This window comes from Neocloeon triangulifer, unplaced genomic scaffold (genome assembly GCF_031216515.1).
Source record: "Neocloeon triangulifer isolate White Clay Creek 2 clone unplaced genomic scaffold, ASM3121651v1 ptg000014l, whole genome shotgun sequence".
NCBI lineage: Eukaryota > Metazoa > Arthropoda > Insecta > Ephemeroptera > Baetidae > Neocloeon > Neocloeon triangulifer.
The window spans coordinates 18,663,398-18,687,441 of record NW_026775556.1 but is presented as its reverse complement, the minus strand read 5'-3'; the positions used below and the strand labels follow the sequence as shown (position 1 = coordinate 18,687,441).

The 24,044-nt window shown below is 35.2% G+C and overlaps 1 protein-coding gene across 2 annotated transcripts; it reads left to right on the top strand.

Annotated features, from left to right (window-relative positions):
* Positions 1–1,897: 1,897 nt before the first annotated feature.
* LOC132200195 (prothoracicostatic peptide) lies at positions 1,898–23,528 on the top strand. 2 transcript variants are annotated; one of them, XM_059625460.1, is made up of 5 exons: positions 1,898–2,022; positions 15,868–16,070; positions 20,286–20,679; positions 22,546–22,662; positions 23,041–23,528. In XM_059625460.1, the coding sequence occupies exons 1-5, from the start codon at positions 1,929–1,931 to the stop codon at positions 23,082–23,084; spliced, it is 852 nt and encodes a 283-aa protein (XP_059481443.1). In that variant the 5' UTR covers positions 1,898–1,928; the 3' UTR covers positions 23,085–23,528. The 2 variants fall into 2 exon arrangements, with proteins under 2 accessions (XP_059481443.1, XP_059481442.1); XM_059625459.1 differs by having other exon boundaries at positions 20,286–20,685.
* The last annotated feature ends 516 nt before the right edge of the window (positions 23,529–24,044 follow it).

Below are 24,044 nucleotides of genomic sequence, written 5' to 3'. Positions count from 1 at the left end.
TATTATGACAAAATAATTTAGCGAGGACATCAATTTAAGACCATATAAAAAATTAAATTTTCATTAATATAATTAAATTATCTCTGAATTAATCTAATTTTTGGTTAAAAAGATGAATTGTTGCCAGGAGCATATAAATAACAAGCAGGAATTTGAGCTCTTTATAAATAATGTGAGGAAAATACACAAGAGGGCTGAAGGTTTGCCAGGAGCACATAAGGTGCAGCAGATCAAACTCAGGGCTTAAAGGGGTGTAGGCGGAGCGTCTGAGCATAGGGATACACACCCAAATGCATTGAGATTCTAAAGCGTCATCCACTGGTTTTTGTTGATCTCACAGTATAGAGTATAGATTTAGTATGAAATTCTGTTATCATAGTAAAACTTTTAAAGCAAATGAGAGCAGAAGGAGCATCTCGAGCATTTTTAGTAAATTTTGCTCCTGCTCCTGCTCACTTCTAAAAAGTGCTCCCTAATTTCTGCTCCTGCTCCTGCTCACCTCAGGAGTGCTCCCCTACATCTGCTCGCGAGCATGCTCCCTTTTGGGGTGCTCGCAACCATCTGCTCGCGAGCATGCTCACTAAAGGAGTGCTCAATGGTGCTCGCGAGCAAAATTTTGCTCAATCTTGCTCGCGAGCAGCTCATGCTCAGAAACCCTGATTTTTAGACAATTTTGGATTCCCCCGTGAGGACTCTCTCTTCAGTGTTATATTTAGCACCTTGTCTGCGGCGAGGTGACCAAAGCACCAAAAACGAGGTGAAGATTTCCTACCTGCTCTCTCTGCTATACTCTTTCATCCCTCTTTATCTTTTTTGACAACCTTGGGTGCGAAGTGTAAGCTTTTTATACGCGTCCGGCCGAGTACTGCATAGTATGTATGTATAGAGCAGGAGAATAAGGGTGTGTGTTGTCTTATGTATTTACCACGCCGGATTAGAGTGGAGTGTGTGTGATGCGCCAATCTAGCCCCAGAACAAACAGATCATGCGTGGGAGCATCCGAGGCACAAGAGAGGGCTTATGACTTGTAATCAAGCTAATTTGCCATTTTTCCTTATCAAGATGTTGCGTGTAATTTCAAAGGAAGATTAAATTTGAAAACAGAAAATTAATGAAAATTTTATCAATAATCAAGTATGTCCATTGCAATATTTTTTTACTTTCCACAATAAAAGTCAATTGATAAGTAAGATGTTATAATAAAAATAAAACTCTTGCAAGCCAGATTGATATAGTTTTAAGTAAATTTGTTCATGATCAAATGGTCAGTGGGTATATTATTTATTTAAAACTTTTTAAAATGAAAAAAAAAACTAAAGAATTACTCTCTGGTGAAAAATAATTCAAGTAAATAATCAATCAACACATTGTAAAAGTCATAATATGAAAAAAAAATTATAATTGTAAATTAATGAAAAAAATTTAAATATATAAGAAATAAAACCAATTTTTCGTCCTGAAGTGTTAGTTGTAAAAGTTTTTTTAAGTACTTTTGTTGGATGTATTTAAAATGACCCAAAATGATACAATTTGCAAAGATCTCTTCTTTGAATCAATCAATTTTCTGGTATTCATGAAATTATAATTTTTTCTAAGTAAAAAAAGTTCTGTTTTAGTGTGTTTAAAGAAGATCAACGTGTTAAAACAATTCTTCATTCCAAAATTTTTAGTGATTTCACAAAAAAAATAATTTGAATTGGGCATTGCAAAAAATAGTAAGTCTTTTCCGACGATAAAACAATTAAGGCGAAAACAGAAAAAGTGAATTCCAGCGAACCATCAGGGGTTGATGAGTGGCGATTAATTTGCGTGGCGGCGTGCTGTGTGTGTGCCTTGTGCGAATGCATTGGCGGCGCCGTATGCAAGCCCGCCATACGCGCATGTTGCGAGCGGGGGAGAGTTGCTGCCTATAAAACAGGCGCCCGAGGATGCTGGCAGACATCATCTGTTGCCGCCGGTCTTCGGGAGAGCCAGGCCGACCGACCCCTTTCTTTCACTCTCTTCCTTCTGGAAATCCAAAAGGTAGGTGCACAATTTCCGATTCGGGTTTTCTTTGCTCAAATACTAATTGATTTTTTATTGAAAAAAAATTATTTTGACACGCTGGAAGAAATTAATCTGCCAATTTAAGTTAGAAGTAATTAAAACAAGAGCCTAGGTTATTATTTAGATTTTCTTACTTTCTTGTTAATCTGATGATTATGTAGTTTCAGAGCTGCAATAATTACAGTTTTGCCACTCTAGAATGGTTTAATTTTGATTGAAAAAAACTAAATGAAGATTTTTTTATAATTTTTTTAATTCTAGAAATTTCCATTGGACTTTTCCAAATACAAAACTTATTATTTAAAAAAATCTTATTTCGTACTGTAAATACAATTTTATTCCTGTGAACATTGAATTAAGAATAGTATGACAACAAACTCTTTTTATTTTCCTCTCTTCCAAAAGAGCTTTATTGAATTAAAAATTCCATTAATTTTTTTCTATGATGATAGTCAAGAAAGAATATGAATTTATTCCTTTTTCCTCAACATTCTTTTTGAAGGAGTTTTAGAGCAAATATTAAACTTAGCAATATTAAAAGAATTAAATTCCAAGCGTGCTCTAAAAAACAAAAAAACTCCCTCTTGCATCACTTTAAATGGAAATTTTGCATTTTCATTCTTCCACCACTCCGAAAAAAGTGAACGCGCGACCGCAATGCCGTGAGGGTCGAAAAAGGGTGGCCATGAATTTATTTCTATTTTGACTCTAGCAAGTTAGGGGTGAATTCAATTTTGCGCATCAGCTTAATTCACGTGGCAGAATCGCACGTTGAAACTGCGAGTACGGACACACGATTAGAACAAAAGGCCTTTCATACGTTAGTGCGTGCCCGCTTTTTTTCCCTTCTGACAACGATAGCCCATTCGAATGGAAATAATGTCCCTTATCAATCAGCTCTTCAAACCCACCGAGCCACAATTTCGCCTGTAACCTTAACCGCAGAACACAGAGGAAGAGGTTAATTAACGAAAGGCGCGTTTTTAAATTAATGCTGGTTCTTGTTAAATCCGTGTTCAAATAATTGCAGAGGTGGAATTCATTAGGCGAATTTTTCAAAGGTTATAAAACATTTTCCATTTCGCACATAAAATAAATTACTTTATTACAAGTGTATGGTTTTTGATGAGGCGAAAAGGTCAAGAAGATCTCGTCGCCTGTCAATTATTTTTACATAGCAATTAACTTAATTTAAAAGAGAGTGCAATTAAACGACGGCCGGAATTTATTCATGTACAAATCTCAACAGAACTAAGAATAAGAAATAATGTAAGCGTCTGACTTCTCCAATTAGTCGAACGAGCGCCCCCATTAAATTTTGCAATATATGCCTCTCTCGTTATTATGGAAAGGGCCAAAATGGTGCACCAGCTGCTACCCTTTGGCCTTTATCCCTCGCATGCTCGCCCCACAACAATGAATATATCCATGCACAAATATTTAGCTAGAATTTTGATGAGATGACTAAAATGACGATCACAAACATTTTCAAAGTAAATATGTCCGCAATTTAAAATTGTAGAATTTGTTCTTTTAATGAATTTACAGTCACATAGTTAATAGTTTTAAAATCAAGAACTATCCCATGATTTTATTATTTTTTTTTTAAGTATTCTGACTTTGGAAAAAAAGCGTGTAGATTTATGGCTGAAGAAATAATTTTCTTTTTTAAAATGTTTAAAATGAAAAAAAACCTTATTTTAAAAGTTTCCTTCATTTAACAATCCGTTAAAGGACATCAGATCTCTCTTTCCTGTGTAATAAAATCCAGCTACATTTTCATGTCTACCGTGTTCAGTTTTTGGCCAATAAATAACACAACCTGTCTTAATTAAGCTCAAATGAAATGCCTGCGTGGGGGGTGTGGATGAGCTCATTAGAATTTTAGCCAGTGGTGGTTTCATTTTTCTTCTGCACGCACAATGCCCAAACCGAGAGAGAGCATAATCGTAAATTATGAACATGAATCCCACATGCTTTAATTAGGGCGTTCGCCATAATATGTAATTATGCAGTAATTTCTATTATTTCTCATATTTTGTAGACTTTTGGTAAAAAAGCATAAGAACTCTGTTAGTTATATCTAGGTTATTTTTGCTAAGAATGGAAAAATTACAAATTTCTGTCGGTACAATTTTATAAGATGCCTGAAAATTCTCCTCTTTCAAGTAATCACAATGCGGGAAAGCTCAAATCAACATTTATCTGTGTGGCAACCATAATAATTTTATTTTATTTTAATTCTTCGATTATTCTAATCTAACAAAAAAAGTGAAATTATGAATAAAATCTTTCTACCAGAGAAATAATCTGTCGCTTAAAATTTTTAAAATCAGATTTAAATAATTTATTTATAATTTTAGTACTTATATTTTCTTCCTTACATATAATTTGCCTATTTTGATTTAAATCATTAAAGAGCGATTTCTCCTCCGACTCCATTAGGGACTTGACAATTCGAGTTATCTCATAAATTGCAGGCCCGAATAGATTCCGCAAACTCCCAAATCGAACAAATTGGCTTCCGCAACGCATTTAAGGGTTTCCAGTCTATCGCAGTATCTCGGCGCCTATTTCTCGCAGGAAAATGTTTTCGCAGGAGAGACGCGAGGAATAACAAATGGTGCACATTGACAGGAACGCCGGGCCCTCGCCGCTCTCCCAACAATAATAACTAACCCCAGCCAGCGCATTTGGGCAGCGCATGCAGCCTCTCCACGGACTCCTTGCTTTCCTTCCAGAGTCATTTGTTTAGGACCGCCATTGGCTATCGACTTAAAGGCGGAAAAGGGAATTGAGGACGCAAATTGCTATTTGGCCAAACAAATTTTCTGCGCCCGTGGCTCGCAAAAGGCATAAAGTTGTGCATTGCGATTGATAGACTGCAAACCTTCACCGTTGCCATTTTTATTATGCAGGGACAAAGAGAGAAAACAAGTCTTTTTTATTGAAGTTATGCATTTTTTTCAATTAAATAAATATTGATTATATTGGCCAGTAATTTTAAATAGATAAATCATCACCAATTTTTAATAATCAATAAAATAATACATATTTGTAAATCATTTCAATTTTTTCTTTTTTTAAATAAAAATCGAGCATTATTAATGCACTCAAAACTTGGCCAAAATATTTGAATTTATCCAATAAATTAAACTTACAAAAAAAATATTTGAAATATTTAAAAAATGCAGACCTTCAAATCTTCCCAACATTGAGCATAGTTTAGAAACTAATATTTTCCGACATTAATATACATCTTCCTCCTTTTTAACTGCATAATTCATGTAAACCAATAGTTCTTAATCAAATCAAAACTAAATCGTCGACAGAAAATATCTTCGAATTAGTAAACCAGTTTTGAAATAATTGAAGAAACTATTCAAAATCCTAATACTATCGTGACGTATTTTCCTAAAATAAAATTAAATCTCCTGCTTAAAAAAATCCAATTGAATCAACAATTTCCCATTTTCCGCTACTGGCAACTGCAAAAGTCACTTTAAAGATTAAAAGAGATTTATTTTTGCTTTCAACACAGAGTTAAAAGGCACTCTCGATTTACGAGAAAAACCAACTTCTGCATTGGAACTCTGTGGATTTAAAAAGCATTCACGTAAGTCAACCTGTTGCAGCTGTTTCTCGTGCGCGAACTCATTCGGTGCAAGTTGTTGCGACACCTCATCCGAAAGGCTGCTGCTTTTTATCCGAATCACGAGGGCCGTGGCACTTTGATTGAGGGGTGGCATCGGCCTGTTGCGCAATTGTTTGCTCAGCATAATGCGCTTTATCTTTATATCTGAGGCGTTATTCGCGGGTGTGGGTGCAGGTGCCGAAACTCGGAGGAGAGTTATGATACCACCAGCATGACGCACCCACTCACTCGCGCCGCTCATATTTTAGAAAAGCGCCGGCTCGGGCAAAACAAACAGAGAGATAAATTTGACGAGTCAATAAATTCGGCCGCAGGAAATGGAAGTGTCATTGCCGCCGACGTTGGGCTGCTGCTGCTGCTGGTTTGGCTTGTTATCGGCGCACAGCTTCAGCGACACAATTAGATTTATCACTGTCCGAGCACCGTCCAGCTGTGACAGATGCGCTGCAGATCTAGATCAAAACATCGTTTAATCAAAATAGAAAGTATAACATATTTGGAAATGAAGAGATCGGGCTTTTCCTCGTTGCAGAAAAATTGTTTTTATTCAAAAACAAATGGCTCTACCAGTTTCGGTCACGGTCTGCGACCCTATTTCATGAGCAAGAAATATTCTTGTATTAGTCAGCGAGCAGCGCGTTTGCTCATGAAATAGGGTCGCAGACCGTGACCGAAACTGGTAGAGCCATTTGTTTTTGAATAAAAACAATTTTTCTGCAACGAGGAAAAGCCCGATCTCTTCATTTCCATGATCATCTCCTCGAGTGTCAACTTCTTATAACATATTTGTTTGAATTAACTAAGAAGAATGAAAAATTTCCTGAAAATTGAATGTTTTATGTACTTCTGTTAAAATATTTGCAGAAATACATAGGATCATTTTTAGCAATTAGAAAAGAAGAAGCAATAGAAGCATAATAAAGAAAAAAATACTTTTAAAATTACTATTTTTTCTTCTAACAATTTCCATGTCTTTAAAAAAGAAATGTTTTCAAAGCAATGTGATTGTACCCAATTTAACCCATGTGAACCAAAACATAAAAAAATTTAATTTGCTTTATGTTGCTTTACTATTATCCATAAGGGCAATTTAAAATCTTTATAATTGTTAATTGACGAGTGAAATATTTCAAACCCAATCACTTTCCACACAACTTAAAAACTAAATTCAAATTAAATAATTTTCTGCAAGTGTTTTAATTCTCCATGCGGTGATATTATTGCTCCTGCGGTTTATATCACATTTTTATTTCATAGTAATATTATTAAGCTTGAGAAAATTATTTGCTTATAAACTTGTGCATGACGTGGTTTCCATACATTGTGAAACTTGTTCCCGCATAGTGGTTTGCGTTCGTTCGTTCGTCATTTCATATCTCACTTCTATACTGACTGAGATATGAACACAATCGCACAACTCTCAACTTGATGAAAGTATTCAATTTAAAATGCAGCGCACGGTAGAAAAGTTTTTACTCCATCAAAAAGCAGCGGAAAAATTCTCTGTTTTGTTCAACTTTTGCCGCACTATCTAAACGCTCTCGAGCTGCAACACAAATATGTAAAAGTATGAAGAGAAAAATAGGCCAAGCTTTACAACTGCTATAACAAGTTTGATTGATTTCAAGCGCCTTTTTAAACGTGAATAGCAGATTCGTGCAAACTTTTCGAAACGGATTTATGCTTTTAAATGAAATGTAGGATTTATGTGTACTTTCACAATCATAGATTGGACGAGTTTTGTCGCTCAAAAGATATAAATATTCCGAGTCTCTGTGCAAATCCGCCGAGCGAAAAGAGAACTTATGCGATTTTAATTAAACTGGCGGCACGAGGGTGCTCTCGTGCATGTTTAAACCCTCGCCGAGAAAGAAAGGGTTAATAGTGGCGGCGACAGACAACGGAATAAAACTATGTACATGATGCGAGCGGCGAGAGTGAATTCAAATACTTTGCTCAACCTAATTAAACAAAACTCGAAAAGCCCGCAAACGGCGGGTGTGCGCTTTCCCAGCCGCGTCCTTGCTTTTAATAAAATGCGGAGAAAAACATCGGCAAAGCGTTGGAAGTTTTGCAAAAAGATTGTGCCTAGCAAAAGAAAGATTGACGAAAGTTTTGGCAAAATCTGTTTCTGGGAGATATCAGTCGGCATCGCCTTAAGAGAGGGAGAAACATTTTCCACAGTAATTCCTCTCCGCATAATTTTTTGTAACCTGCAAAAATTTTGAGCCTTCTTAAACATACATTTTGATTTCCATATCAAACTCAAATCCGCAAAAAGCTATAATTATAATGAATTACAATTTTACCTGTGACTTGTTAAAGTAAAAATTAATCAATTAAATTCTCAAAAGTCAAATTTTTAGTAAAAATAAAAAATTCATAAATCTAAGAATAAGAAAAATACTTTAGTGTTAAAAGAAGGTCCTGTAATTTCTAAGCATAAAAATTATTTTTGCCAAATTGTTTCATGAGAAAAAGCTATAAAAATAAAAATTTCTATAATTTGATCTTAATTTTCAATATTTATTTTTACACACATCTTTTTAAGCCGTTTCTGTGACAATGTATCAGATAAATTCCTTTTCTCTAGTCCTGACATCAGGGAAACAAAACCGGGCGAATTGAATTGTAGATGATTTCGACTTGTCAAGTGCAGAGGCTGTGGTTCGATCATGATAATTTTCCTTCTAACGCATGATATATCGCAAAATCAATGCCAACTCTCTTCTGCAGGATATTACATAAATTCACTCAGCAAAAGGCTCATTTTACTTTTGACATTAAATCTAATCACGCAACGAGAGAAGAACACGTAAAAGAAATTACGCTAATTAAACGGCGGTCGTGATTTCATTCGCTTTATAGTTTCGAAAGCGTTTCTCATCACTTCAGCAATTCGACTCTCTGCAAATTAGGATTGCGGACTAACGTTGTTTGCAATTAGCAAGAATTAAATTCGAGCAGCCTGCCGAGCCAGCAGAGGATAATCTGCCCTGCAAATAAAACTTGATGAGCTCCTCTTTTTCCGCTTTGAGAGGAAAAAGAAGACGCACATCGGGGTCCCTTTGGTCGGAGTAATTTATTTTGTCACTCCGCCAAACAAATGACGCTAATTAATGCACGTCTCCTTTTTCATCAAAGACCGGTTTAAACCGGGCTTAAAAATCATTTCAAAAAAGTTCCAAGAGATTGCGCAACTCTGGAAAGAGGCGACTAAATTCTGAAGGCATTAATGAAGCAGGTGTCATCTCTCAAATCCCTCTTATGAATCTTTTAAGAAACAAAATAGGATTCCTATGTGAAAAAATAACTAATTTTTTTCTCTCCACAAGCAGCCCGAACACTCAGCCGCGAAGCAGGTTGCATAACTCTTAATTTTTCTTCGCTGCAGTGGCCTCGTTTTCGCTAGGGAATAAATTTGTAAGAGACGCGACGACGTTTTCTATTCAGAGGTGAAAAATTGAGATATTTTTTGTCCGTCTCTTCCTTTACATTGAGGAACAAACAAAGAGTTGCTTGTTTGTGCCCGTTCTCTTTAATCTCTTGATGGTGCGTCCACAGAGGCATCTTATACTTGCAAATTTGTTCCTTCTCGAAACGAATTTCACACTCCATCGACTCGCCGACATCTAATCGAATCACCCGATGAAGAAATTTTAATTTGCCGCTCCGTTAAAAGTGCTATTTTGTTGTGCGGCTTGTACCGCAAAAGGCAATATACACAAAATATAATTATTCCCTTTGGAAAAATCGTAAAAATTTTAGACAACATGTACACTCTGTGCTCAGCTTGATGGAAATAAAAAAGTGGTAAGTGCGTCGGGCGAGCGAAATGAGCAGTAAAACCGCCTACCCGCAATACTAAACCTTGCTTTTTAAGGCAGCAGCTGCAGTTCAAGTCGTAAATTTTTGACGGGCGCGTGATTTGGGTTGATGTCCTTTTGTTGACTGGCGAAAACAAAATATTCGTATAGGCAACCCGCAGCGCACTGAGAGCCGATCTGTGTTCGCGCAATTCGCGCACTCGCTCATTATTTCCGACCATTATTGCAGGATTATCCGCCGCGTCCAAACCAACCCTCGACGCACCGCTCTCCGGCTCACCGTTCTGCCCTTTGTCGAGATACGCAAATTAGCACTTTGATTAGCGGGATTACATTATAAGAGGAGAAGGAAAAACAGACTCCCTGCATTTTAACACAAATGAAGGGCGCAACAAGGAAAACATTTTTTTATAGTTCAGCTTTTTTTATAAAACTCGGCCTTATTTGTGTTTTCTGCTTTTCTGACTATATTTCCATCATGATTTCGGCAAGTTTAATTTAGACACCGTTGTTATTTCAAATCGTAATTCCCATTACATTTCTAAGCTTTTAAGTCGATATAATCACATTTAAAGAGGAATAAAATAAAATTAATCAAATAATTCCTACTCTACAAACTTACAAGTACAAGTTTACCGAATTTTTTTTAAGTTTATTTTTTATGAGTATTTATTTTGAATAAATTTTTCTGTGTGTTTATCTGCTTCGTGAAAACCACTTGTTTTTTTTCCATAGTTCTTTCATCCTTATTTGTAAATTGCACGAAATGAGAGATTTGAAAGTGCAGAAACGATTTTGGTTTTATTTTGGAAATTTAGGCAAACGAACACTTAAAAAGTAAATTACTTCTTTTTGCTCTCACATTCTTTTCATTTCCATCGCGATGGTTTGCAGATTGATCCACAAAAATACGTCGTTGCAAATAATTCCTCCTGCATTTATGCGTTAATGGATTCTGTGGAAACGCGGTTTGAATCTGGCGCGCCTCATTAGCGAAGCACAGAACGGACAGATTTTCTCTTCTGCTCGCCTTGATGGAAAACAAAAAGAACAATTTGCCGCGTGTTTTCCATGGAAATTATCTCGTCAGTTTAAACGATTTTTCAGACACAAAAGCGATTACTGAAAAAATATAAATGTCTTGGGACGAGTGAGACAAAGCGAGAGAGGGAAAGAAAGAAAAGAAGAGGAGCTTTGTTTGTGTCGCTCGCGCGTTCGCAGAAATCCCTGCCTGCTGGAAACCTGATTGAGGCTCAACTCACGTGACGTCCTATTATTTCCGCTAATGTGCACCACACTTTTTCCGCTACTTCTTATTTTGCTATCTCTACTAAAGAGCTGCAACAGAAAGCCAATTGCACTGAGCGGTCGTTCGTTATAACAATGTGGTGCACTCGGCTTTGATGTGGAAATGTGCACGTGTTGTGTGTACTTTTCTCCACCAACAACACACACAAATAAGGAAATGCACTGTCTCTACCTTTAGAAAGGAGCTTATTTAAAATTAGATAATATTCTTAATTAAAAAAAGAGAATAATTCCCAAAAATCTACTTTGCACTTTCTCAACCCCTAAAAGTGCGAAGTAATTCTTTGGGAAGTCTTTTCTTTTTTTTAATTAAGAATGTAAGGGGAGTGTTTCATTTCTTGGAATAGATAATATTCTATTTAGATTTCCCACAAGGACATTGTTTCAATTGTCCTGTATATTTTTGCGGGTTTGATGCATAATGTGCCGTTTTTACTAATTAAAAAAAGTCATGAAACCTTATAATTTAAAATTGTTTTGGACTAATTTCAGAATTGAGGGTTTGCAAATTATTCAATCATAATTTAATTGAAAATTAATTTGTTTAGAGATAAATTAAAATAATTGATCTGACCCGCATAATAAGTTCAAATGTATCATTTAAGTTTCTAACTGAAAAATTATTATTTACACTTTTTTTTTTTAACCGCGGCTTTAAACTTTTCAATATCTGTTTTTTTTTCAATATTAAGTGAAACTAATTTTAAATAAAAGTTACGTTCACTTTAATGAAATAAATTAAATTATAAATTAAGGGCTATTACATTAATTTACATAACATTATTATTAGAGGCAAAATCCTCAATTTCGCGGTGGGTCGCTTTCGAAAACGATTCCTGTCGCTCCCACGCGTATGCGAGGCTCACGCTAAGTATGCAATGCGCGCTACACAGATTGAAAGCAGGAGCACTGCATAGGTGTATGATATAGTGAACATATTAATGTGCGCATCTGCTTATTATAGCACACAAGCAGCTAGGGGAGCACAAAGAGCGTGCTTGACATACTTGCGCCTGTAGAATGCAGCCTGTGCGACACGCGGATGTTTCCCACAACGTCGGCGGTTTACAATAATGCAGATATGCTTCTTCCTGAGCGCCAGAAATCCTTTGTTTCGGCATTGGATTTCGATGCATATCAAAACGGTTGTTTGCAATTTGAATGAGCAGAGCAGGGGTTTTGCAATCGCGAAAGCACTGAAAGCTCCAAAGCATGAATAAGGCGGTAGACGAGCAAAAGGTGGATCCCTAAATCCAATCTGAAAGCAGTGTTGCTTTACCATTCAAAATATTAATAGGGTTTTATTATGACTTTGTGCTTCTTTTTAAATAACAATTTTCCCAAATTACATTCATCAAGCATAGCTATAAACATTAAGAAAGTTTTCATTACTCTGATTTACTGTTGTATGATTTTTTTTCTTATTTATTTCATTTCCCCAATAGCTTTAATTATAAAGTGTTGATCCATCTTTAAAATTTTAACAAACAAATAATTTGATTATGTCTTTGACATGTTGTTATATTGGTGCCCTATGCAAAATATGGCATGGATTGAAGGCAGTTGAATAACAGAATGAAATTATGCTCGGAGCAGGAAAAATATTTCTTTTTGCTGTAAGCCTATACCAAATTTGGACCCAACGTCAATACATTTTGGCAAAATCCACGTTTTTCCGCATTTTTAGGTTTATAAATTTTGATCCGATTAATGAATAATAATATTCTTGATTCATATTAATTTCTAAAAATCAAATAATTAAAAAAAACATGAGAAAAAATTAATACCCTTTCAATTTATTTCTCTATAAAAAATGTAATTTATGCAAATGCCTATAAATTTATTTAATATTTCTTTTCCAAAAGTTGAAAATATGCAGAAACGTTTTCAATAAAATTCTCATTAATCATAATAGTTCGCAGTAGTTCGATGGATCAGCTAGATCAAATTTGATTAAATTTAATGGTTTTCCTTTCACAATTAAAAAATTTTTGCGATCCCTAAACCCCCACTTTGCTATTTAACATGCAGATTATTTTTCACTGGATTTGTTCATTTAGAAATATCATACTTTCAAACTTTTCCTAGATTTAAATTCATTTGCTCTCTCAAAGAAAAAAAGAAAATAAAATTTGCTTGGTTAAAAGTGTATTGGTTTAACCGCTTGACTCGTAGCGGTTTTAGCAGCGGAGCAAGTCAGGCAGCTCTGTTTTCACTCCAACTCTGCTCTCTTGGTGCTAATGATCCTCAGGTTGTCTCCGGCTCATTACCCAGTCACTGCCTGCGGTCACCCGCCGCCCTCCCTGCCCGTCCACCAACCCCGTCCTTGTGCCTCCGCCGCACGCACTCGTCGCTGCCGAGTGTTAAATGTCTTCTTAAGTTAATCGCATCTTTATTCCATTAACCCTCATCAGCGCTCGGCCCTAATCGAATGAGAGCCCAGCCACGCGTGTTTGCAAGAAGAGCGCAAGATGCGCTGCCAAACATTACATTTTTTAATGATTTTCTCCTCGCGCCCGCATGTTTTTAACAGAGTCGGATGGATGCGGTTGGCCCTAATTTGTGTTTATCATGAGAAGAAAATGAGACAAGTTAAAGAAAATTAAGAAAATATTTTCTTGCGGTAATTTCAAGATAATTATTTATGAAAGTGGGATAAAATTGGTATATTGTCAGTCTTTTGATTAATAATGGGAAAACCAGAAGAAGTTTTTAATTGAAAATAAAATTATTTTGGGCTTCAAAATTAAAAAATGATAGTGATTGAGACTAAAAAAATTTTATAGTAATTAATACATATGATAAATGATAGTAGTTGAAAGATTCAAATCAAACTTTTTTAATTCCTTTTTTGCTTCAAATAATTAATAATATTTTGCCACAAATTTTTGTTATCTTTTACGGAAACCGTGGTGGGAAACCAGAAAAGCAAAATTTAAATTTATACACTTAGAAATTTCAATTTTTTCATTGATTGTGAGTAGAAAATGTTAAGTGATCTTTATAAATATTAAAAAACTCCAAATTGGGGCAAATGACTTCTCATAACCAGGATTGCTTTTTAAACTTATAAAATCATACCAGTTATTCGAGGAAGGTTTTGATAACTTTGAAAAAAAATTATTATTAATATAAAGCAACTCAAGACCATCAGTCGGTAAAATTGTTTATGCACTTTACTTTACAGAACGTTTTTCTTGTTTGTTTTTCTCTGTACTGTTTGTATATTATTCTGCTAAAGACACACTAATAACCCGGCGCACACGTCTGAAGTGCATCTTTCTCGGTCTCTCTCACTTAGAGTGCGCCTGACCACGAAAGAGGCGAAATAGACACACAGACGGCGGCGCGCGAGTCCATTACTCGAGACGAGCAAACATCACGCGGCCGTACATCCTCTCGCCCTCAAAGTCTGCGCATTATCTTCGATAAAAGTATTTCTCTGTATTGCGCCGCTAAAAGCACGAGAGAATGACTTTTATTTACGAGTTTTCCGCACCGCAAACAAAAAGGGGAAATACACTTAGAGGCGTGGGAGATTGAGCGGCTAAAAGTCCTTGAAGTCCAACCAAAGTCTGCTTTGGTAGATTTTGGTTTTTTGAATAAAAATATCCTGCATCTTAATTAATTCATTATACTTTCAAAGATTTTCATTGAAAGTTAAATCAATTAAATACAATAAATGAATAAATGTTATTGTAAATTTTTTTAATCTAGTTTAGTTAAAAAAAAATATGTGCACTGTTTTGATTAAGATGAAAAAAAATTATTACTAAAGAGTTGGTAATAAAATTAAAAGTTTTAATTTTACACTCTTTTTGAAAATTTAATTAGTTTAAATATTTTAAAAATATTTGCTAAACAACTTTATTATATTATTAAAATTTTTTTTATTTTTTTTTTTATGAAGATCAAATACTGTATTTTGCTAAAAGTAATTTTCTTCGTAGATTTTATTTGGATCTGTTAAATAATACAATATTCATATTGATGAAAACCAAGGTATGAGGTTTCATCCTCCAAGTCCAAGAACTTAAATATAATGGATATGTAATAACGTATAATATTTGTAATATCCATGTATTAAGACAGTTTGTATTATTATGAAATAAAAACTGATATATTCCATTTTTTTCCTTTAAGCTGCAGACTTTTAAATATTTTAAATTTGACTGGTACAATTCTGTATTCAGCGCACTGTTTTATCTCTGAAGTAGTCTTTTAGAAACAAGGGACAAACAAACACTCGGTTTGTTAGTCTGTGGTCCGCTGGAAATCACAGTGTCGCGCGGGTTGCGCACAACTCTGAATCACAGGCGCGCCACAAACATTATTTCGCTTTTAAATGTGGTTTGCTGGATGAGGTTTAAAGAGTTGAGACCACGTTGTGTGTTTGTTTGACTAGCGCGGTTTTCCTCTGCGCTGTCTAAAAATTAAAATCACCGTAGTTTGTCGTGTCTCTTTCCATTGGAACTCTCTTAATTTGAAATTCATTGAGGTGGATTATTTGCAAAAGTTTCGCTGGATTACAATCGGGCACTAATTTTAAGAGGATTATTCGGAAACAAGGTGCGGGTGATCAACAAAGTTGTTAAAACACCCGCATGCAAAATTTTGAAAATGATTTCCAAAAGAGCTTTTGTTGCTCGCTAGTGACGTAATCAGCTCATGTAAAAGATAGGATTAATTAGGACGTTTTTATCGCTGCACCCATTCAGTCGGAAAAATTGATCACGTTTTTGCTGTTCAAAATGCCAATCACATTAAAAGCAAATTCGATCACGTTTAATCTTCCTAAAAAGGGAGATTATCCGCAACTATGCACGCGGAATTCAAACAAAAAGCTGAGCTATCCGTTTGTGCGACGGAATTTGCATGAGGATCACGTTCCAACCCAAGGACAAATATTCCCGCCGCAATTTATGCGCGACGGACGATTGTTATAAAATGTAATCCCTGAATTTCATCTCCCGACACACATTGAATTAAAGTTTTTCAGAGAATAATTGTGTCTAATCCTTTTGTTTGCAGGCTCGGCTATGACAACTGAAAGGCACTTAGCGGCGTGGACGGCGGGCTGCGTGCTCGGGCTACTCATGTTGGCCGCCCCCAGCCTCCAAGAGGCCCAGCAGACGGCCACGGCCGTCGGCGAACCTCAGGCCTTGGAGGAGGACAAACGGGGATGGAGCGACATGCAGAGCGGATGGGGCAAGCGAGGCTGGCAAGACATGCAGGTATTTATTCATAAAATTGCATAAAAACAAAATAAACAAATCTTAGTTTTAATTGTTTTATATCCATCGATAATTTATTTAAATTTATAGGAAGGGACTAAATTAATTTTTTTTTCATTTTTGATCAATTGCTATTTTTAAATTATGTTTGTTTACGTAGTGACATGACATACAGGTGTAATGAATTTTTCTTTATTATAGTGTAATTCACTGTAATTACCTCAAAATTAGCATAACGATCAAAATATTCAAAGATCCACAGCAAACTTTCCAAGTTATTATTTTCCCTGAAAATCTTTTAAAATTAATATTTAATTGTAAAACATAAAATGACTTTTTTGTTTGAAGAAGTTGACACTTGAGGAGATGTTCATGGAAATGAAGAAGTCGGGTTTGTCCAGGTTTAAAAAAAAATGTTAAAACGGCTCTACCAGTTTCGGTCAGGGTTCATGAGAAAGAAAAATACAAAAAAAATCAGCAAAATTGAAAACACACCACATTATAACATAGAAATTACAATCTTAAAACTAAAATATTCAAGTACCACCCTATTTCATGAGGCGTTTTGTTTTTGAATAAAAACAATTATTTTACAACGAGGACAAGCCCGACTTCTTCATTTCCATTGACTTTTTTAATCATTTTCAACGAGATAAATCTTCGTTGAAATTGTCTGTACGCAAAAATCTTCTATGAAGACTATTCAAAACGTTTTTTGAAACAATCTATTCAGCATAAATTGAAGATGATATTTTTCATTCTCATACTTAATCGGCAGGAATTTATTATGAGAAAAATAATATAATATAACATAATATTTTTGAATTCCTGTACATTTTTAATTAAAAACAACACTATTCTATTTATAAAACACGCTTCTTGACAATTTTCTATTTAACATGCAGGATTGAATGAAAAAAAAGGATGGAAAGTTGCGTTTTTAAGTGGCAAATCCGGCTCGGCAACTCGAGCGCGTGGATGAAAAGTAAATCCTCGCGCGCTCTTTTAATTAGAGCAGAAGCAACCCTTCCTCTTTTCAGCCGTGCGTGTGGCTCTTCTTTTGGCCAAACACCACCTTTTTCACAAAACTGAAACCCACGCTACGTGCCATGCTTCGGACGAGAGAGACAAAATGTAATTATCTGTATGAAAAGAGAGGAAAAGGGGGATGAATGGTAAACATCATCATATATATGCTCAGAAACAAATAAAAGCTGAAAATTTTACCCACGTATAAAGCAGCACAAATTTCCTCGTTATCCACAAGCACCTCAAATCTCGTTGAAATTTGTGTTTAAAATAAAATTTTGGCCATTTAGACCCTTTTTAGTAATTAGAGACTTCTAAATTTACAGCAAAAAACGTATCCTTTTTATTCGTGTTGACGGGAGCACTTTATAAAAATATCCAGTGCCATTTTTCACGCTAAACAGAACGGACGATTAATTGAATTATATAAAATCAGGTGAACGGAGTAAAAGTGGCACACACGGTGATAAGTCCTCTGTGTGAAAACGTGACAATCTGCACCAAGTGTTGCACGAAGGCTTTTAAATGTTCAGGAGCTTATTTGCATTTGCAGCTTTTCCATTATTATTTGTTGGCGTTCGTGGCCGTTTGTTTATTTCTGTAATTAGCGTTCGTTCGTTTGCAGCTTGCAACAGTTGTCAGTTTACTACGTTGCGAAATTATGTAGCCAAAGTTCGAGTCAAACTATAAATTTGGTTTTTAACAGCTAGTTTTTAAATTTTCATTGGAAGTTAAATCTATAACATCTATAATAACACATTTTGAGTAGGTGAAAATTTTATTGAACTTTATAAAAATCCTTTTGATTTTAAGAAGATTAGAGACTTTTAATTCAAAAAAATTACTGAACTCTTCAATGTTACAACAAAAATCTCTTTCAAATTTAAATTTGGTCTCACTGAAACGTAATTTACAAACGACACAAGTAGTTAACACACGGCTGATGTAAATAAATAAGTTAACATTTAGCCGAAGTAAATAATTTTTTTTCACTCGGCTGATGAAAATAAATACAAGTTCAACTTTCCAGCAAAAAATAATATTTAGAAAAATGAAGAAGCTTTAATTTTAATAATTACAAAACTTTTTAAAAGCCTTATTTTGCGCACAAGAAAGTTCAGCAAGCAAAAAATTACCGTGAAAATCCAATTTCATTTAATGCGTGCGTATTATACTTTCATAGTGTTAAAGTTTTGAATTTTTTAATGAAATCATTGCTGTTCGTGCAAACATTTTGCAAACTCTCGCGAGACGGGCGCGCTACCGCAATCCTCCAGAAACGCATCAAATTTTATCTACGTTGAGCCTGGCGCAAAACGACTCGGCAGTTATTTTCGCATTCGCTCGGAACAAATTAAAATAGCACCCGTGCAGAACTTTTCCTTGCGACGTCAGAGCTAATTGTGAATTTTGCGAACCCACGTGGCATTGCGTGCTTGACCTTTTGAAGAAAATTCGAACCACTTGTATTTTATGAGGCAGTGCCAGAAAATGGCATAATAAAAAGCTGCGTCGTCAAAATGTTATTGCCACTCGGGTATCCAATTCAGCGCTGACATTATTATTATTTGTGATGGAAAAATTTTCAATAACTTCGGAGCAAACTTTTCCAAGTACCAGAAATAAGGATGGTGTTGAAGCGTTTCCGTCATTACTGCAAATCGAAGCAATCTTTTTTCGCACCTGACCGAAAAACGAATCTCTCGTCCACCAACTTGAATTTCAATTTGACTGTCAAAGCAGGAGTGCGTGCTCCGGTGCTTGGGGTAAACTCGTCGATCGGTTTGGAGAATCTCCCGGGGAAGCAGATTGAGCCCCAAATCCTCCTTTTTAATGGGTTGACTCATGTTAATTGAAAACCAACAGACCTCTCTTTGATCGACCGTGCCATGCAAATGGGCAGAAAACGTTGTCAGTCGGCTTTCCATTCAAACAAACTGATTATTTGTGGTGCATTTTGTAAGGGAAATCCCTTCCTTGGGTTCCTCAAAACATTCGCAGGCTGAGAGCGGTGCTCGGGGCTGTAGAGAGAAGTAAATAGTGAACAAAAGGGTGGAAAAGCAACGTTTTGTATTTTCCAAAGAAGCAAGGAATGTGGCGTGCCGAGAGCTGGGAAATATTTTTGTGTTTGATGAATGCGCAAAATATTCCCCTCGAGGCCTGAAAGTGTGTTCGTAAATGTCAAAATAAATTTTCAGGAAAAGCCAATGGCAAAATGATACAAATAAAATATATATTATGTATATTTTTCACACAAAACAGAAGGAAATAATGATAATTTATTATAACTCTTGATACTGTTATACAATTGCTAAATATTCTGGCTGATTTATTTTGGATTTTACTTTATCTTTTCTATTTCTGAATATGAGTATCCAAATTTATGCATTAATTATTCTTGACTTAAGCTCTCTAGTAAATTGAATATGATTTTTCAAACTGCAAATAAATAATGTTTTTCCTCCTTACAATATTAAATTAATATTTTCCAATTTGGAATGAAAATGTGTGAGAAAATAGTTTTCATTTTGTAAAAGGAATTATCCACGAGGTTTTGATTCAAAATTATTCAATTGAAAATCGCGGCATTTTATCGTTGAGTTTTGTGTTGCTCAATTTTTTTTTTTTAACAATTCTCTATAAATATGAATAGTTAAATAACGTCTTACAAACGATTTTGATGATACAATTTCAATATCATGAAATAATACAATATGGTGTATGGAGAAGTCACTTTATTAATTTATTTTTATAAATCTTGTAAAAGCTTTTAATTAAAAATTAATTAATAAATTATTATAAACTATAAAAATGATTCTATTGACACAATTTTTTACTTTAAATAATGATAAAAAAATTTTAATAACGACTCAAAATATGTAAATTTTAAATAAATATTTTAAAATATCTTGCTTTACATGTTTTGTTAAGATAAGTTAAATAGATATAATATTTGCATTTTGAAGGAAGTTTCTTCAACAAATCAAGATGAAATTATTTTTTGATGTGAGAAAATTGTCTGTGTATTTAAGAAATAGTTGTTTTTCCCAAGGTACTTTTGCAACTACTTTAAATTACATTAATTTATCCTAAAAGTATTTTTTTTTTTGTTATTTCACAATTATTTTTTACTAATCTTGTGGTTAAAATATCATCTCTTAATATATTTGTTATTTTCATCATCAGGGCAGTTGGGGCAAACGAGCATGGAACAACTTGGGCTCAGCCTGGGGCAAGAGAGACTGGGGCCAGTTCAAGGGGTCTTGGGGCAAACGGGCCTGGGACGAGATGCCACCCGTGTGGGGCAAGCGGGCCTGGGACAAGTTCCACGGCGCCTGGGGCAAACGCACGCCCGAGGAGGACGAGCAGTACTGGTCGGACAACGACGCCGGCGACGACCTCGGCCTGCTCGGCAACCTGGACAGTCTGACCGACGAGGAGCTCGCCCGACTCGCCAGCCTCGTCTTCAGCGGCAACAACGAACCCGACCTGACCAACAACCTGAGCGAGGAGGAGCAGAAGCGCAGCTGGAACAACCTGAGAGGCGCCTGGGGAAAGAGGGCTTGGAACAACTTCAAAGGTAGGAGTAAGTTGAATTCGGAACGCTTCTTGCTTTTCGTGGTGTCTTCTTACACGCTCTGCCAAGTAAGCTAATTGTAAATATTAATTTATATTTTTGCATGTTTTTTTTTTGTACTGTTTATTTAAAGAACATTTCAAATATTTCTCTTAGAGCTTTGATCAGTGTGAGATTGTAGTTTCAATATTTAATAAGAATGAATGAATTAATTAATTCGGGAATTGCCTTGAATCTAACTTGATTTTTTAAATTTTATTGACATTGACTAAAAAAGGTCAATTACTATGAAGAATTAAGTTTTTCTTCTTCCAGATTTAAACCAGCCTATTTCTAGTATATTTCTCGATTGATGAGAGTTAATTAATTCATGGTTAATTTAACTTCCCTATTACAAAACTTTAATATTGCAGTTTTAATAACCCATAATTCCTTTCAATCAATTTGAATTAATTTCCTACATTCAGTGCAAATAATTGCTCACTGAATAATTATAATCTCGATTCAAATTAATAATTATTCATAAGCAAAGCTGATTGGCTTTTATTTAATTAGACAGGCAACCTGCTTCACAGGCAAGTTCTGCAAGTTGCATGCTTGAAATTGTTCCAGGCGTCTGCCAATTACTGTGTTTTGTTGCCGTTCTTCCACGCGGTTAGTTGCAAAATGGAGCTGAATAAAATGATCAATTAAACTCGTGAATAATTTGCGAACGTATAATAATTAACGCCAGCCAGTCTAATCATCCTCTGTATGTGACGCAATACGGCATTAAAATTTAATTAAACCGCCGGCTGAATTATCGGAGCATGGCAGCTGTGAAATATCGCGCTCGCGTTTCTGCAATCGATTGGACGCACGCGTTAATAACCCGACTGCACACCAAGTGAGCGAGGCCAAATAATGGTCAACACGCTGCGCTAATTTGCCGACAGACAAACACTCTTGAGTGCGACTTTTATTGATATTAAAAGCCGGCCAACAACGTCATTAGGTCCGTCCGTCGAGCAAACAAACAGCTCGTTCAAATTCCTTCATTACTTCGGTCAACAAGAGGAGCGGGAAATTTTATTACCTGACCTTATTGTGAATTAATTTTGATCTTTCCATACTATGGTACATCATGGAGTTAAAATGTACATAATTATCTAACTTGTAATTAATGTTATACATGCGAAAACGCACAACTAGCTTAATTTGTGCAATTTTTTGTTTGTTTCGCTTACAATTTTGGTTTTATAAATGTTATACAAAATACAAAATTTATTTTCGAAGTTGATTATTTAATTTTTTGTTCACAAATGCCTAATAATTTTCCTTTGATTATTCAATTTAATTGGCATAGTTCAGAAAAAAATGTAAAAATTTGCTTATATTTCTAACTCAATCAACCACATTCTTTAACTAAACTAATTGAACTAAAATTAAATCAATATGTAATTGTAAAAAAATACTTAATACAATAATTTGGATTTTTTTCCCTATTTTAATGACACAAATTATTTTTGTCAAAATTTCAAGATTAAATTTGTAAATTGTATTAAACTTTAATGTGTGCCTGTTCAATTGTACTTTGATATTTGTCTAATTATAATTACTTTTTGTTTACCTTGGTGGAATGAGAAAGTGCACGTAATTGTGTTTTCAAGTTTTTGCTACTTTCCGTGTAATTTTCGTCGCGTGTTGTTTGCGGCATCTTCTCATTTCTCAAAGTAAGAATTTTGATGAGTTTGTGTTGCCGAGTATGCGAGTGAGAGAGAATGAAATGTAAATTTGCTCATTCCTTATTTAAACGTTTGTTTTCGGCGGCACAGCATCAGCCGGCAGGCAGGCGTCGCCCGCTTAGTTAAACGTGAATTGGTGTTGCAGGGTCGTGGGGAAAGAAGCGAGAGCCAGCCTGGAACAACCTCAAGGGTCTCTGGGGAAAACGGTCCGATCGCAGCTGGAACAAATTGGCGTCTGTGTGGGGAAAGCGATCCGTCGACGGTAAGAGAGTTAATTGATTTCTTCACCAATATTCTCTTTTAATGGAAAAAAATTGATTACATGGTGCAAAATCAATATCAAAGTTTGAAAAAAAATTGCTTGATTTTTTTCTGTAACATTATAATATTAAAATTAACAAACGCAGATTTTGGTAGATTGGATGCTTTTTGCATGCGGTTGATAAAAAGTTCAAAATCAACCTAATATTCTTAAATCAGCATAAATTTTATAGATTTCAGAGAAAGAAAAACATTTTAAAACTCGGCTAAATTATTGAAAATAAAATTTAACAGATAATTATTTTTCGAGAAAAAAATATATAAAAATTCGCCAAAATTTTAGAAATTTATAAAATAATAGGTAAATGTTTTGTTCCAGGAGAAAAAGGCATAAAACAGGCATCTGCGAGTCAAGACAATTGAGAAACTCATATTCAAACCTCAAAGATTGATTTAACTGACCTCCCTTCAAATTCAAGGAGTGTGTATACTTGTGAGTCATTCATTTCACCCTGAAGATCAATTTTAACCCCCAACCTACCCTTCCCCGCGACTTTCGAAATTCTGCCAATTACCGAGGACGAAAAACGCACGAACTGATACAGGGCGCAGTGATGAGATGATATTAAATCCTTTTTCGCAGACTAATCGCAGAAATCGATTTTAGAACAACCACTTAGCGCGATCTTCAAAATATTTTTGTCGCTTGATTGTAGAATGAATTATGTTCGAATTTTTATTTCATCCCTCATAGCCTCATTGTGAACATGCTGTTGAAAATAATAATATATACGACTTGATCTCAAAAAACCAAATACGCAGGAATCACATTTTATGAGAGAAATACACACACGATTATTGATGTTCCACTTAGGACGAACGGAGCAATTATTTATGTATATCCGCAATTCTATCGAGACAAAAAAAATAATAATAATATTTCAAACTGCATGGTGCCCTCACACATACACACACACGCGTCGAAGAAAATGATGTTGAAAAAGTAATGTAACTTGTTGTATTTTGTGTGAATAACAAAAAAAGAATCACTATTGAATAAACGTTATTTTGATTTCAACAAAGCAAACTGCTCTTTTCTTTGCATTTTCTCTCATCCACATCTAATTAAAGATTCGCCGATGATTTGCTGGAGCCGCATTAAAGCAGAGGGCCTTCCTTTACAAACACCGCCTTTCCTTGAGGTCGCCTGACAAAAGAATTTAATTAAGAAGAGGCATTTTTGTCCATTCAACCCGAGCCGAAACTTTCCTTGCTTTGGCGGCGTATTAAGCTTTTGAGCGGAAAAGTTTGGATATTCTTGTTTGCCGAGTCAGAAAGTTGGTTAATAATTTTCGCGATATCGTCGCCAGAGAGAAGAGAATA

Excerpts from the sequence above, each read along its gene's own strand:
- LOC132200195 (XM_059625459.1), top strand. The coding sequence starts at position 1,929 with ATGCTGGCAGACATCATCTGTTGCCGCCGGTCTTCGGGAGAGCCAGGC. Across the intron at positions 2,023-15,867 it reads TCCTTCTGGAAATCCAAAAG|GCTCGGCTATGACAACTGAA; the intron begins GTAGGTGCACAA and ends TTTTGTTTGCAG. Across the intron at positions 16,071-20,285 it reads GAGGCTGGCAAGACATGCAG|GGCAGTTGGGGCAAACGAGC; the intron begins GTATTTATTCAT and ends TTTCATCATCAG.